The 15,449-nt window shown below is 62.1% G+C and overlaps 1 protein-coding gene across 1 annotated transcript; it reads right to left on the bottom strand.

Moving 5' to 3' along the window:
• Positions 1 to 1,036: 1,036 nt before the first annotated feature.
• PLCB3 (phospholipase C beta 3) lies at positions 1,037 to 13,684 on the bottom strand. The gene is made up of 30 exons (XM_019796927.2): positions 13,526 to 13,684; positions 13,196 to 13,264; positions 12,967 to 13,107; positions 12,661 to 12,740; positions 12,526 to 12,579; positions 12,362 to 12,437; positions 12,160 to 12,260; positions 11,461 to 11,627; positions 11,227 to 11,373; positions 10,043 to 10,283; positions 9,778 to 9,862; positions 9,512 to 9,698; positions 8,524 to 8,729; positions 7,614 to 7,710; positions 7,448 to 7,532; positions 7,030 to 7,154; positions 6,557 to 6,711; positions 6,307 to 6,468; positions 5,525 to 5,624; positions 5,332 to 5,436; positions 5,039 to 5,130; positions 3,627 to 3,780; positions 3,502 to 3,537; positions 3,227 to 3,419; positions 2,643 to 2,784; positions 2,475 to 2,551; positions 2,260 to 2,349; positions 2,099 to 2,156; positions 1,712 to 1,798; positions 1,037 to 1,629 (listed from the first exon to the last, which is right to left on the bottom strand). Exons 1-30 carry the CDS (start codon positions 13,667 to 13,669, stop codon positions 1,426 to 1,428), a joined length of 3,660 nt encoding a protein of 1,219 aa, XP_019652486.2. The 5' UTR covers positions 13,670 to 13,684; the 3' UTR covers positions 1,037 to 1,425.
• Between the last annotated feature and the right edge of the window lie 1,765 nt (positions 13,685 to 15,449).

The raw sequence follows: 15,449 nt of genomic DNA, 5'->3' as shown, positions 1-15,449 counted from the left end.
GCCCTTTCTCTGTCACCTCCCCACCCTGTTTGCCTGAGGCTGCAGCAAAAACAAAGAAAGAAAACACTCAATTGGCAGGAGATAAGCCCAGATAAGAGGCTGCCTTCCTCTGGAGGAGGGAGGCAGTCTGCCCGGGAAGCGCCAGGAAGCAGGGAGAGGCCTTGAAGAAGTGCCAGCCTGACCCTGCTGCAGAACCTAGCCGCACCCTCACTGAGGGGTCTCTGCCACTCCACGCTGTCCCGAGGCTGAAGACAGTCAATAGAGGGTCCAGGCCCACCCTGCCTCCAGGTCAGGACATCTTGACTTAGCTGTGGCCTGGCACCTGTGACTTCTGCTCTGGGCCTCAGTTTCTTCATCTGTAAAACAGGCATAATATCTCCCTCACAGGGATGAGGGGGATGCTGCGTCTCCCAGTCCCTGTGAGCGTCTGTGACTGTCAGCTTCCCTTCTCCCAAGAGTCAACTACCAGGCCCACCCCTCCCCCATCTACTGTATCACTGAGAGCCCGGGGACCCCGATGTTGGGCTGGTTCTGAGCAGACCAGGTCCATCTCCGATTAGAGTCAACAGCCTGTGAGGGGCCCAGAGCAGCCTCAGCAGAAAATGATGGGCACTTGGGTCATTATCAGGCGACAGGAAGGGGGGGCAGGGAAGGCTTCCTGAAGCAGAGGCCTGAGCCTCTGTGAAGGGAGGACAAGAAAAACCTACGAGGGAGAAAGTAATGGGAGTGGGGGGGGGTGGCAAGAAGTGATGGGCCAGGGACAGACAGAGGGCATAAAGGCGGGAAAGCCTGGGGGAGGTCACGGGGCCTCTGATGGCAGGTCACTGGGAAGATCTGCAAGGACCCAAGCAAAGAGGTCTCAAGGTTGAAACCCAGCAGCCCTCCGCTGGGGGCCTGACCTCAACCCCACAATGCCCACCAGCCCATTTTATAGATGAGGAAACCAAAGCCCCAGGAGAGTGGCAGAGCCAGGCCCAGGGCCCAGGGTCCTCTCCAGAACTGCCCCACCCAAAGCACACTGCACACAGGGTCCCTGAAATCCACTTTTATTCATGTAAAAAAAATTCCCAAAGAACAGAGAAAGCATGTGACCCCCTACTTCCCAGAGCTCAAAGTCTCTGCCAGTGTTCCCCGGGGAAGTGAGGGAGACAGCTCCCACTCTGGGGCGTGGGTATCATGGGAGGGCAAAACCTTTGTGGCCCACAGTGACCCAGCACCTTCCTTAGGACTGAAGGCAGGAAGGAGGGGCTGGGGACTCATGGGGCCCAGGAGGGTGAAAGAAGGGAGTTAGTGTGGGGTGCTTGCCCCAGTTTAAAAAAATAAAATTTCTAAAGATAAAAAGTTAAAAAAAAAAAAAAAAGCATTAGTGTCTTAGCTTCCTGCCCTCCCAGCACCCATCCTGTGGCCACCTCTTGCTCAGCCAGTTCAGAGCTTCGTATTCTCCTCTTGGCTCTCCGAGTCAGCACCAGACAGGTGCCCGCCGCTCCCGGGTGCATGACCGTTGCTGGCACAGGCCACCAGATGCCCGTCCCCCAGCCCCTCCGGCGTGTCGCCCAGCAGGCTCCGGCGGATCTCCTGGGGCAGCCTTGCCCGCTGCTCCTGACACTCCTGGGCCAGCTGGGCCAGCAGCTGAGGGAGGAGGAGGGGTGTCGCAGGCGAGGCCCGGCCCCGGCACTCTGCCCGCCCGTGGCCCCCTCACCCCAGGCCTTACCTTGGGCTCCTCTTCTGCCAGCTGCTGTAGGACCTGTTGCTGCCCGGCCACAAGGCGCTCATGCCGCTGCTTCTGGGCCTCCTCCAGCTGCGGGGGGGCGGGGAGTTAGCCAAGGGTCCCTCAGGGAGGGGCTGGGGGCCCACGGTTCTGAAGTGACCTTATAGCAAAGGTTCCGGACTCAAAGACTCCAAAGCCATGGGACACTGTGGCGGACAGCTGGCTCTAGATATATCGGGGCAAGAGAGGGCTGTGGGGCCCAGAGGAAAAGGTTCTAGAAGTCCCTCTAGGGCAACAGAGCCTCAGGTCCAGTACTGAGGAGGCAAGTTTCTCATGCTGAAGGAAGAGAGGGGTGGGCTAGGGCTGGGGTGGCACCTGAGCCTCACTCACCCGACGGATGGAGTTGACCGACTCGGTGATATGCCGCCGGTTAATCTCTGTCAGTTCCCTGCAGGGAGCACGGCACAGGAGGCTTGGTGTCCGGCACCCAGTGGCCCCCTGCCCCCAGCAGCTGCCAGACCCCCAGCAGCTCCCAGCCCCAGGGCCCTTACGCCTCCTTCTTATGTTTCTCCCTTGTCTTGGCCTCTGAGATACTGTTGTGGCGCTTCCTGTCCAGAATCTTCTGCAGTTCCTTCTTCTCCCTGGAAGAGCCAGTGGGGGCGGAGAAAGGGTCAATGGCAGGTCTGGGGGCTCTCCGCTCTTCGGAGCACCAGCGAGTCCCCTGCAACCCCCTCCCGGCCCCCCCGGCCAAGGTCGTTTGCCTCACCTCTCGTTCATCTCCTTCAGCCTCTTGAACTGAGTTGTGTGAAAATCCAGGACAATCTCCCTGAGCCGCTGCTGAGCCTATGGACACAGGTGGCCAACAGGTGACCCAGGCTGATGCCAGGTCTGTCCAGGAGACAGGCTGTCCCTTGCTGCCACATGCCCACCTCACCTGTCTCAGGTGCTCCAGCCTCCGCTCAGCCTCTGTATCCGCCTGGGCCTCCCTCAGCTCCAGCAGACTCTGCACCTGTCTCTTCTGGAACTCTTGATACCGCCTCACCTCTTCCTCCTCCTCCTTCTCGTTTTCCCCGCTTCTGTAGGAAGAGCCCCTCTGGGTGACCCTCCAGTTGTCACGTGGACTTGGGCTGGGAGGGCAGTGGCGGACAGGGCAGATCCCAACAGGCAACGGAGGACACCAGCCCCGGGAGGGGTGGGGGCAGGGTCTAGGATGCCAACAACGAGGCCCATCCGCTCCATGCAAACACTGGGAGCCTGTAGGGGCAACAGTCTCTGGACATACACGCTCCTCGTGGGGGACTTCAACAGCGGCCTGGCGCCCTGACAGAGAGGGTGGGACCCAGTGTGGAAAGACTCCTCGATCTTCCTTGCACCAAACCTTGACTTGCTGGGGGTCAAGGAGCAGCCCTTGGCAATCCCGCCATGTCCCCCCCAGTGAAAACCCCCAAACGTGCACACACCGTCACGGTCACACGTGTGCACACTGCCCACGGGCGTGCAGGCGGGCGGGACACTCACAGGACCCCCGGCCGCTGGCGGCACCTGCCCTCCGCCCGCGCCTGAGCCAGGCCGTCGAGGAGCCGGCGCGTGAGGGCGACGGCCTTCCGCTGGTGCTTCTTGTGCAGCTCCCGCAGCTCTCGCTCCTGCCGGCTCCGGAGCTTCACCAGGGCCTTGTGGCCTCGGAGCTCGTCCAGCGGGGTCGGGGCCACCTCTGAGCAACACAGCAGAGGTGGGCTGGGCGTGCCGGCCCCGCAGGAGCACCCCACTCCCTCCACAAGAGCCCCGGCCCGCACCTGACAGGAGGCTGGCGATGAGGTCGTCCCGCTGCCCTGGAGAGAGGAGGCAGGGCTGTGAGGGGCCGGGGGAGAGCACAGCTGAGCTGCCCTGCGCCGCCGCCCAGGCCCAGGCCTCCCCTTACCTGGACTGCTGAGCGAGGGGCTGGTAGGGGACGTGGCAGGGCCTGGGGGCCGGCGCGGGGAGGTGTCCAGCGGGCTGGGTGTGGGGTTTGGGGTCAGCTGGGACCCCAGCTGCTGAGACTGAGTCTCCTGGCAGGTCTCTGGGCTGGCCTGAGCCTGACGGGGAGAAAGCAGAAGGCTCTTTCCTAGAAATGCTGCTCTAACCTCCCAGGGTTCCCCAGTGCCCCCGGCCAGATTCCCTCAGCCCTTCTGGCCTGGGCTCCACGTCTATCACATGGGGCTGTTGGAACAACTACGAGAGAAATAAAAGGTCTCAAATAAGCATTTCGAAACCCCATATCCAGGCGGGGTGTGGGAAAGCTAACATGAGATTCTGTCTGTAGGATGCCAGGCCCCATCTCGTGTGCTCAGGAACTTCCAGATTGTTCAGGAAAGCCTTGGCCCCACCCCAAATTTCCTCCCCTCTCCGAGTCCCCCTCCACCCTTGCCCACAGCTGCTCATCTTCCTCGTTGCTTGGCTCCTGATTAAATCAACGAAGGAAGTGACCGCAGAGTGGGCACCAGCCTCTCCCGCTAACAGCTCCGAGCAGCCTCTCTCTCCGCCTGCCACAGGCCCCGTGGGACCAGGTCTGGACGTGCGGCCAAGCCTCTGCTCCCGACCCCTCCCCACAGAAGCCACTGCCCAGCTCCTGGCTCCCAGGACCCCATGTTTTAAAAGCTTCCGTAGCTTCCAACTGCTTTGGTGAGGTAGCGAACCGGCGTGTCAGCTCTGCCCCTGCTGCCCCTGGAGGAGTGCCAGCCCAGGGCTGTCCTGAAAGCTTCTCACAGGCAAAAGGGGTAGTTTCCACCTCCTTAACATGTGGACGGTCACCCAGGGCTGCTGAGCCTACTGAGGCCGAGAGGCCAGAAGCCCCCACGCTGTGCAGCATGGCGCACTGGCCAGTGTCGGAGGCAGAGCCACGGGCTGGAGGCCCAGCTGGAGAGCCTCAGTGTTCCCACGTCTACACTGGGGTGGCAGGACCAAACTCAGGTGGTACGGAGGGATTATATGAGTCAAGTGGCTGAAAAGAGCTCCCACCCGGCCAGGGAGAGATCTGGCTCTCAGCATTCACTTGGCTTTATTGTCTGGTCTGGATGAGAGAAGTCAGAAAGGGGAACCAGCCCTCCAGGCACAGGGTGTGGGTAAATGCATCAAGTCGGCATCTGCAGGAAGGCCTTACTCGGGGAGAGGGGCCAGACCACCAGCTGGGACTGGGATGGGACAGTGCAGGCAGAGGAGAGTGGAGAAGGCTGCAGGGTGCTTCACCAGGACCCGGCCCAGAGATCAGCCCTCATCGCACCCCCCCATGCACCTCCACCCCCCGCCCCCAGCAGCCCCCAGGGTCCAGGTCAGCCTGAGCCTGCCCTGGCTCACCTCGCTCTCCCCAATGAGGGCGGCCAACTGCTTGGCTCTCTGGTCCATCAGGCTGACGTGCTTGATGGGGTTGATCAAGGCCTCGGCGTAGTCTGGTTGGGGCCAGAGGGCAAGGGTTTCAGAGACACGACCCCCAGGGCCACACCTTCCCCACTGTTCTGGTTCCGTGGAAGGACCACAGCTCTGTTTACCCCTCTCAATGGGGGCATCTGGCTCAGCCACGGGCAGACCCTGTTGGCGCCTCTGCCCCTAACCCCCCGCCTGGCCCGTGTCCTCCCGCTCCCCCAGCTCACCCTGGTGGTCGTCAGGGATGTAGTCAGAGGCTTCGGTGTAGATGAGCAGGGCCGGCAGGCAGAGCGGCTGGTTGGCCTCGTTCCGCAGACAGATGTAGTGGTATCCTGCGAGCAGGGGACGGCAAGCTGGCTGGGCCCCGCTCGGCAGCCCCCCATACGGCCCCCATGCTTCCCAGAGCCCAGACAGCCTCACCTGAGCGGATGGCAGAGACAGGCAGAATCCGATGCCCCACAAACTTGCCTCCCTCCTCAAAGGCCGCGATGCGCAGCGAAGCCAGTGTGGGCAGCACCACCTGAGGGCCCAGACCCGGGCTGAGCCTCGCAGCTGCCCCATGGCCGCTGTGTCCCCAGAGCCACAACGGACCACCGCCACTGAGGCCAGCACTCCGAGCGGCCCCTCAGACCAGCCGACCCAAGGACTGACCATTGGTCAGCACTGCCACTGAGCCGGCGGCCGGCCCGCCCCTCCACCGCCCGGCAAAGGGCTGCGAGCAGCGAAGAGGAGGGGCCAACCCCTCCAGGCGTGACCACTCTGACGGGCCAGGTCTCGTCCTCGCCAGGGCAGGAACTGCTGGGAGCCCTGGGTCTGGGCCTGAGGCCGCTCCCACCCCTGCGGGGCACAGAGGTCCAGTCCATTCAGGAGGCAGGGATGAGCTGGTGTGAGCTTGTGGCTGTGAGCCCAGAAAAGTCCTCCCTGCCTGGGAGATGGGGCAGGCTGCACCCACTCTGCAAAGCGGGGCTGTGGGCCCTCCTGCGGTCTCACCTTCCTGTCCTCTTCTTGAAGCCTGCAGAGGGCCAGGAGCCCGAGCCCGACCCTGGCACATGCAGGGCCTACAGGGGGCCTGGAGGTGACAGGCCCACACTTGCGGTCCCACGGCACCCCTGCCTTCCGACCCCTGACCACTACCCGCGTGCCTGCTGGCTGCTCCCCCCGTCAAGAGAGTCTGGCAGGGCAGGCTCAGGCGCCAGACTCACCTTGGGGAAGTCAAAGGGCTCCTCGTCCCACACGGGATTGAAGGAGTTCCCCTGAGAGGTCCGAGTGCGGTACTTGCGCCGTGTGTCCACGGGGAGGCCAAATATGTCCACCTCCACGTAGATGCCCACCTTCCTGTCGGACAGGAACTGCCCCGAGATCACCTGGGGGCGGGGGGCAGGAGGGTGAGGTGACTATAAGAGTGCCCCCCTCAGGACACCCGCCAGAGCCGTCCCTGCTCCCCGGCCCCACCTTGACCCGCAAGGCATTGGCCACGATGCCGTCCACGATGACCTCGGTGAAGGGATCAAAGGACTTGTCTGGCCGCCGCATGAACTCGGGCTTGAGCAGGTAGCCGCTGCGCCCGTTGTACTCGAACACACCTGCGTTAAGCTGCATCGCCACGTCTGGGGGCGACAGGGGGAGGCCGAGGGCCCGCAAAGTCAACAGGGTGAGGAGGCAGGAAGGACGGTCCAGAGCAGAGGGAGCATCAGGGAGCATTAGGGTCAGATCAAATGGGATCGGGGGTCCAGACTCAGGAAAGATCAGACGGGGAAAAGGTCTAGAGTCAGCCAAGGTCAGGAGGTGGGGTTTGCCAAGGTCTTGGTTCAGAGTAGAGATCTGGGATTAGAGAGTCAGAGGTCCCTTCGGACAGTGCTGGGAGGGTCACCGAGCAGAAGTCAGTGAGGCTGGAGGCCAGGGGGTCGAGGCAGGCCAGTGCTCACCCAGGGTCTGGAAGTTGAGCGCAACAAGCTGGCAGCCGACGTTCCAGAAGAGCTGGGGCATGTAGTTGGATGAGTCCACGCGGGTGCCCTTGGGGTAGATCCGGCTGAGCTGCTGCTTATTGTATCTGAGGATGGCGGTCAGGGGCCACGCCGCGTACTCGCCCCCGCCTCCTGGCCGGCACGCCAGGCCCATGCCCGGCTCCTGTGAACCCACTTCCCGGCCTTGGCTCAAGCTGCCCTTCTGGCCCCCTGCCTCTCGGCCTCGCCCCTGAGCAGTTTCTGAGGCTAGCCCCAAACCCAGACCAGGGTGCTCGAGGGTCAGGACCCTGTGCGCGTGGCGTCAGTGGGGTCAGAACATCTGAGCCAGCCTCTGAGCACCCCACCCTGGTCTGCCAGCCCTGGCAACGTGGAAGGATACTCCACAAACTCCATGGGGCTCTTGGTCAGCTGCTCCATGGCCTTGGTTTCCACAAAGGATGACATCTCGAAGCATTTGTTCCTTTCTGGGGGGTGAGGAGTGGGAGGGGGTCAGGCCTGGAAAGTCCGGGCTGGCTCCTCTTCCCACCGTCTCCTACCCCACTCACTTCGAGCAGCCTCAAAGGACTTGAACTTGACAGGCTCGATGTAGTTGACGAGTGTTGACATTTCCTCGGTGGCATTGACCTCACTGCTGGCAGTGCCCTGTGGCCCCCAAATGAAGGGTCAGCAGGCTCATGCCCCCAGCCATCACCTTCCCCGTCAGGAAGGAGGTGCTGATCCTCTGCGCACTTCTGCAATCACACTCCCAGTGGCTCTTGGCAAGGGCCCCAGCCCCTCTGGCCTGTCAGTCCTGGTCCCATTCCCCTGGGGCCTTGCCCTGGACCCCACCTTCCTCCTTTGCCTCCTGCCTCCCTGATCCTTGGAAGCTGGAACGCCTCACCGAACCCCAGGGACTCGATTATTCCCATGCAGATGAGCCATTATTTCCAACCGCCGTGCTGCCATCTGCCCTCCATGGCCCACCAAGAGCCCTGACCTCAACACCTGCAATGCTGAACTTGGCCACCCCTGCCCACACCCTTCCTCACTCTGGCCCCCGCCCAGACCCGCCCTCATGGATACATCTTTTCTGTCACCTCCATGCCTCAGAACTCAACACTCCCTTGTCTTATGCTGCCCCTTCCTGTACTCTCCAGTCCTGCCACAGGGCCTTTGCACATGGTGTCCCTCTTCCTCAGGTCCAATTGCCCAACCTCCCTGCCCAGATCAGTCTCCCCTTCCTCCCCCCAATTCTACACTCTAACTCACCCCTCCCCAGCCCAGTCACAAGCATACTTTCACTTGCTTCCATGCCTGTTTACCTAAGACCCCTTCTCCCGGCTCCATATACACACACCCTATGGACTCTAGGAGAGCAGGGCTAACATCTGATCATGGTCCAGCACACAGGTGCTCAGCAAACACCAGGGTAACTAATCCATGCTCCCTCTGCCTCTTCCCGCCCACAAGGCTGACCTCATCTGTGGTCGGCTTTTTGGGATCTGTCTGTTCCTCCTCTTCCTCCTCTTCCTCCTCGTCCTCACGGTCAGCAGACCCAAGAGCATCAGGGCCCCTCGGTAGCCCGTCCTCACCCAGAGACTTTTGAGGCTCCAGGCTGGGCTTCTCCGGGCCCACCTCTTCCCCATTGCTCAGGCCTGGGCAGCTGTCAGAACTGGGGGACCCTGCAGAGGGTAGGGCCACGGAGGGTCAGGACAGACAGATGCTCAGGGGTTGTGGAGGTGACTCAGTGAGCAAGTCAAGGGGTCACCTCAGGGCAGTGTGGCTGGGGGAGAGAGCAGAGGTCAGGAGTCAGATGGTATTAAACCCAGTGGTAGTGCACAGGGGTCAGGGGTCAAAGGTCAAGGTCCAGAGTTCTATCCATCAGAGAGGTAGGTAGGGTGGCTCAGAAGGGTGAGAAGCCAAGAACTGGGGTACAGCTGCCTTGGCAGTGGGGGTGAAGGATGACACGGTGCGGTTCCAAGTCAGGCGTCATGCAGAGCCATACCCAATGAGGAGGCTTAGTGAGGTAAGAGGTCAGGGGTCAGATGTACGGGGGACTTCAATAAAGTGAGAAATCAAGGGTTAGCTCAAATTATAACCAGTTGGGTAGACAGACTCAGTGGGGGTCACTGGACAAGGGTCAGAGGTCTGAGGGTCACAGCCAAAGCATGAGGACGTAGTTCACTGAAGCCAGAGGTCGAATTCAGAGGAGGGCAGGGCGGGCTCAGTGAGGTGGGGAGCTAAGGTTGGGGGATCAGGAACTGGATGGAACCCCATCCAGTCGGGGTACAGTTCAGTGAGGTCCGTGCCCGGGGTCAGGGGTCAGAGGTCCCATCCTCAGCTGAGAGGCTTGGTGAGGAGGGAGGTCAGGTTGGGAGCAGAAGGAGGGTCGCCAGGACGGTGGGGTTTGGTAAGGTGAGAGTTCAGGGTCAGGATCGGGGCGAAGGCTGGGCCAGGGACGTACCGAGCTGAGGTGAGGAGGGCTCGGTGGCGGCAGAGCTCTCGCTCAGAGCCGAGTTGCTCTGCTCCAGCGGCCGCTTACGCACAGAGCTGTTGGGGACACCAGTGCTGGGCCGGTGTCGCTTTTTGTTCTTCACCAGGATGCGGCCCATCAGGTCCTGGGGGCTGGGCAGGGAGACGCCTGGCGCCAGCTGGTGGGCACAGACAGGTCAGGGCCTGTCGGGGTGCCCTCACCCCCCCACAGCCTGCCACGGCTCCAAGCCCTCCTACCGGGTACTTGTCCAGCGGGTCGATGAGCAGCGCGTCCCCAAAGATGGAACGGCAGTACTCGGCCATCTTGGCCTGCTGCTTTGCCCTGCGGGGCCAAGGTCAAAGGTCAGAGGTTCAGAGGTGGGGGATGAGCTGATGTCCCCAGGGTAGATCAAAGGCCCTCAGGGTCAGAGGTCACAGGAAAAGTCAAACAGTGCCACGGTGGGATGGCTGCCTCTGGGCCGATGGTGGGGAGCGAGTTTCCCCAGGTCAGGGGCCCACTCACGAGTCCACGTGGTTCTCGAAGGAGAGGATGACGGGGTAGGGCGAGGTCTTGAAGGCGGTTTCCGCGATGGCCTCGAGCACATCTCGCAGCGGCACCTCGGTGGTCATGGTGAAGCCGTGGGTGATGAAGGGCTCCTCCTCAGGCGGCCGCCCTTTCCACACATCCAGCTCCACGCAGCGGCAGCCCCACAGCAGCGCCTGGCGGTACATCTCCACCGACGAGGTCCCGGCCAGCTGCCCCGCTGGCGGCGAGGCTCCGTCACCACAGCCGCCCGGCCGGGCTGGCTCCCCACCCTCCTCCCCAGGCTTGTGCTGAACCAGCCGCGCTGGAGATGCAGAGGCCTCGGCGGCGGCCCGGCCCAGCCCTGGCACGCCGTCTGGCCAGCCCTTGATCGCTCCTTAATTCACTGTGGAACCAGTGCCATCTCTCCTGAAATCCCCCAGGGCAGGGCCCATGTCCTGCCACCCAGCCCTTGGCAAGCGTCCAAGCCGGGCACAGTCAGCATCCAGCAGCGCTGGCTGATGACTGGTTCCTCCTCCAGGACTCACCCTCTCGCAGATAAACACCCGCCACCCCCCCAGCTAGGGGCCTGAAGGGGGGAGTCGTTCCCAACGCCCCCATTGCCCCTCGCTTCCCTCTCCTGCTTCCACCACCTGCCGCGGCCCGCAACGGCCTCCATCACCTCCTGCCTCCCATCCAATCTCTGCAGAGCACCTGGCTTGTCATTCTTCCCAAAACATACCAGGTCTCATCACCTCCCCTGATTAACACCTCCAGAAGCCTTTCCCGCCCACTTAGGATAAATCCAAATTCCTTCCACGCCCTGGTCTAGCCCTGCCTCCTTCCTTTTCTCACTCCCTCTCACCTCTACCTGCCCCAGCACCCGCCCAGCCTCCGGCCTCCTTCCCGCCGAAGAGCATCACCAAGGAGTCTCCTGCTCCCAGCCTTCAGGGCTCCCTCATGGGCCGGCTGGTGCAGGCCTCAGCCCTTGCCCAGGGAAGCCTTCCAGGCCAGCCAGGAAAGGGGCACCCACGCAGAGAAGCCCTGCTCCCCCCGGGATAGGCTGCCTGTTCCCCGCCTGCATCCCTAGCACTGGCCACCCCAAAAAGAGGGAGCCATGGAAGGGGAAGAGGGTGGAGGGCATGGAGGCCAGCACCCCAGCCACCCAAGGGGAGCTCGCTCACCTGTGAGATAGGTGTTGTGTGAGGAGTTGATGAAGTAGGCGCTCAGCGGCTGTGTCATGTCTGTGCTCAGATCCAGGGCCTCCAGAGGCAAGATGCCATTCTCCTCACCTCCCAGGTAGCGGCTGAAGCCCTCCATGGACATCTGGTCTGGGGGATGGGAGGGGTCAGCAGGCTCAGCTGGGGCTCCTCCTGCCGCCACCGCCCCTGACTCTGACGGGCTCCCCGCTGGCTCACCTCGCTCCAGAAACTGCTGGTTGGGCTCATACTTCTCAATGAGCAGCCGGGCCTGCGAGGGCCGCAGGGGTGGGTACAGCACTTCGTTGAGCCTCGGGTCCCGTTGCTTCTGGTTGATGAAGTCCATGAGCTGCTCCAGCGTCAGGTACGGCTTGCCCTTGGCGCCTCTAGATGGGGTAGGAAGCTAGGTCAGACTGGAGCCCCACCAGCCCCTGTTCCAAGCCCTCACCCTGGGAGTGGGAGCTGCGAGGTCAGTGCCAGGCTCTAGCACCTGCTGACTGGGATGTGGGCAAATGTCTGCCCACTCTGGGACTCAGTTTTCCTATCCACTTCCCTAACCATGAGGTGCCAGCATTGGCGTTAGCAAGGGCTTTGGAAGCCGCCAAGGGTCTGGTCCGCTAGGCCTGCTTCCAGACCCTGGACCCAACCTCAGCTCCAGTGGTCACTCGCTATAAGAGCTCAGGCAAGTCCCACAGCACATCGAAGCCGCTCGGTCCCCCACCCCAGCATAGGCTGATGCAAGTAACCCCAGCAAAGGGTCAGCCCAGAGCAGTTCACAGCACAGCCTCGGCCCCGGCCCCGGCCCCCGCCCACAGGGACCCCCGGAAGTTCTGCTTCCCCTCACTGTGCTGGAAGGAATGCCAGCAGAGGCCACACACACAGCACCAGGGGCTAGGAGGTGGGCCCAGCCCCGCTCACATCTCCAGCAGGATCTTGTCAATGTCTGGCCGCAGACACAACTTATTCAGGAACCGCTCGAAGATTTCCAAGGAAAATTCGTCTGGCCGGATGGACTCACTCTGGGGGGCCAGAAGTGTGGGGTGAGAACCCAGGGCCACTCGGCCCCAAAGGACCAGGCACCCACCGTGACACCCTCCCTACGTTGCCCCTGCTTCCTCACCCGGTTGAAATTGAGGCCACAGGATTCCAGTGCAGTCTCTACTCGCTTTTTATCTGCTGAAAACATCTTCAGGATACTGAGTAGGTGAGAAGGGTCAGAGTCATGGGGGCAAAGGTCACCGAGGTGGGGGCAGGAGAGAAGGTGCAGAGGGAAAGGGTACTCACTTCTTCACCGGGATCCGTCCATCCTGGTTCACTTGCAGTTTCAGCTTTGTGTACCTGGGGAGGCAGGCAGAAGGGTCACCCGCTGGGCATGGCCACCTGAACCCCCGACACCCCACAGGCAGGCCCGGCACTCACGCTTTTCGCAGGAAGGTGTTCCGGGAGGCATTCTGAGCCAGGATGTTCATAGCCAGCTTGAACAGCTCCTCAGTCCAGACCTGAGGGGTCAGGAGATGGGGTGAGGGTGGGACGGGGTGAATGAGGAACAGAGGGGTGGCCCAGCCCCACCCCACACCCCGAATCAGGGATGATCCACAGTAAATGCTAAATCCTGTTTTGTCAGAGCACGGTTAGAAACAGGGGCACAGAACAGCCTCGTGTGCAACAGACGCCAAGTGACAGCTGACTCGGCTCCCCAGGGCCGACCCCTGGGCCCCAGCCCACCTTGGCTGTGTCATCCTGCACGGCCATGAAGTTCAAGAATGTCGTATTCACCGGGTCTGGCCCGGCCACCACCGTCATCAACTTCTCCTCCAGCCGAGCGTCAGGGCCCCCAAAGCCCAGCACCTCCCGGATCTTGGGGTCCTAAGTAGATGAAAGCCAAGGGTAAAGAAGGATGTCCCCCTCCCCCAAGGCCTCACTCCCATTCTTAGTTCAGGGCCCCGTCACTCACCTTGGGCAGGCGGGCGTAACGCCCCGTCCGCGTGTCCCTGATGGAACTGATGTCCAGTGTGTCCACCTCCTGGGGAAACCAGATGCCAGGGTAGGTCTGAGAGGCTATGGGGCAAGAGCCAGGGGCCCCCAAGATCTCCACCCAGGGCAGGGAGTGGCTACCCCCTGCTGTAGCCCCAGCCTCAGCCCCCGCCCTTAGCACTTCCTGTCCAGGGAGCCGTGGGAGAGGTCAGCCAGCAGCTGGGCCCCACCCTCCTGGGCGGGTGGGAGGGGTTCGAGGGTCTGGGCAGGGGCCCTAGACCTGAGCAAGCTGTACCACTGCCCCCCTCACCATGTTGGGTCCGGTCCAGTACAGAAAGAAGCCATTAGAGTCCACACGCAGGGTTACCAGATTCCGACTGGAGGCCTCCTGGGGACGGCATGGGACGGCAGGGGTCAGTGAGTGAGGGCTGTGCCCTCGGTTCCCTCGGGCCATCCACCCCAGCGTTTCTGCCGGTGAGTGAAGATGAAGCCTCATCTAGCCCACAGGTCCTTTGTGGTTCCCCTATGGTCCTCAGGATGAAGCTCACGCAACTGTCCCTGGCATGACATTTGGGGTCCCAGTGCCCCTCCCGACCTCACCTGTATCCGACCCTAAGGCTCAGTCACATGGACCACTATCTTTCCCCTCCTCCAGCTTTTGCATTGTTGTTCCTTTGCTAGGATAGCCTTTCTTTCCTTCCTTCTCGACCCATGAAATCTGACCCACCACCTTGGGAGGCCTCCCCAGAGTCAGAGCACCCTGAAGCCCCCTTGAGAATATTTACGGGATAAAAGCAGAGGGTTCTGACTTCTACAGCTTTTGTGTCCCTCAGGGCCCCATGACAACCAGTCAGCCCTGACATCGGCCTCAAACCCCATGACCCCCCCCCACTGCACCCAGTGGGAGCCTCAGTCTTGCAGTTCACCCCATCCAACAGAATACAGACCAAATCCCCCCGGAAGGGGACTCACCCTGCCCTTGGGACTGGACAGTGAATTCTGTCTTCCCTCAAACAGCCCTGCGGCTGGCAGGAGGGCAGGGAAGGGTATGCCAGCCCTATTTTCTGAGGAGGATCTGGTCGCTGGCACACTCCCTGGGCCACCCCTGTGTGACTCAGGACTAGCAGCCAAAGAGGGGGGGTCATCAGGGCCAGTGGCCCTCTAGGAGCTCACTTAGTCTTCCTAACAATCTTATGAAGTATGTGCTATCGTTCCTTCCATTTAACAGATGAGAAGCCTAAGGCACAGGGAGGCTATGTGGCTTGCTTAAGGTCAAGAGGAGGCCCTAGGATTTGCTCCCAGGCAGTATGGCTCCAGTCGCCTGGGAAGGAAGGAAGCAGGACCTCTGCTAGGCTCTCAGCTCCTGGCCTTAGCAGCAACCCCACTGTGGGGACTGGGATTAGTCTCCACTCTCCAGACTCAGTTTCCTTTTCTGGAAAACTGGGGACTGCACCAGCCTTGCCCATCTCTTTTCTTACAAAGGCCAGGAGGCCTTGGAACTTTGGGGGTGCCTGGGCCTCCCCACCTCACTGTGCTGACACCCATCCTCAGCCCCTCCCTGGGATTCCCAACCCTGCCCTGTGGCTCAGGTCCCCCAGTAGTGTGAAGAGAGGGGAGTTCTGTGGGTACTGACCCGAGGGCCTTCCCCTGCCCCACTCCCAGCGTCTGGCCTTCAAAAACAGCCCAGGCCCCCGGCTCTTCAGCCCTAAGTCCCAGTCAGCAACCCCCACCCCACCCCCAGGGCCCTCTCCCAGTTCCCACTTCCTTATTTGGGTTTATCACACTGGAAGGAAAAGGAGAAACTTTTCCCTGCACGCAGGACTGGGGGGAGGGGTCTCCCCTGGTCCCTAGAGCTCCTAGGCACCCCTAAAGGCACACCTGCTGCCTCAGGCCACGCCCCCAGCCCCTCCCCCCAGCTCCCACGCCTACCCGCCCCACCCAGCCGGAAAGGAACCCAGAGTCTTCCAGGCCTCCGGCCTGACTGGGAAGGAGCAGCGGGGAGGCTCAGGCAGGCCGGGTGGAGGCCCTGGGGAAGGAGGGGCCNTTCCAGGCCTCCGGCCTGACTGGGAAGGAGCAGCGGGGAGGCTCAGGCAGGCCGGGTGGAGGCCCTGGGGAAGGAGGGGCCCAGGGGGCAAAGGGGGCGGTGTGAAAACGGGGGTGGAGCGCCGGACGGGTCGGGGAACCGCAGGTGGGGGCCGGGGCATCTGGGAAGCGGCAGGGCAGGTAGAAAGGGG

The sequence above is a fragment of the Ailuropoda melanoleuca genome, chromosome 16 (genome assembly GCF_002007445.2).
Source record: "Ailuropoda melanoleuca isolate Jingjing chromosome 16, ASM200744v2, whole genome shotgun sequence".
Lineage (NCBI taxonomy): Eukaryota > Metazoa > Chordata > Mammalia > Carnivora > Ursidae > Ailuropoda > Ailuropoda melanoleuca.
The sequence above is the reverse complement of the archived record's forward strand: the minus strand, read 5'-3'. Positions and strand labels throughout refer to the sequence as shown.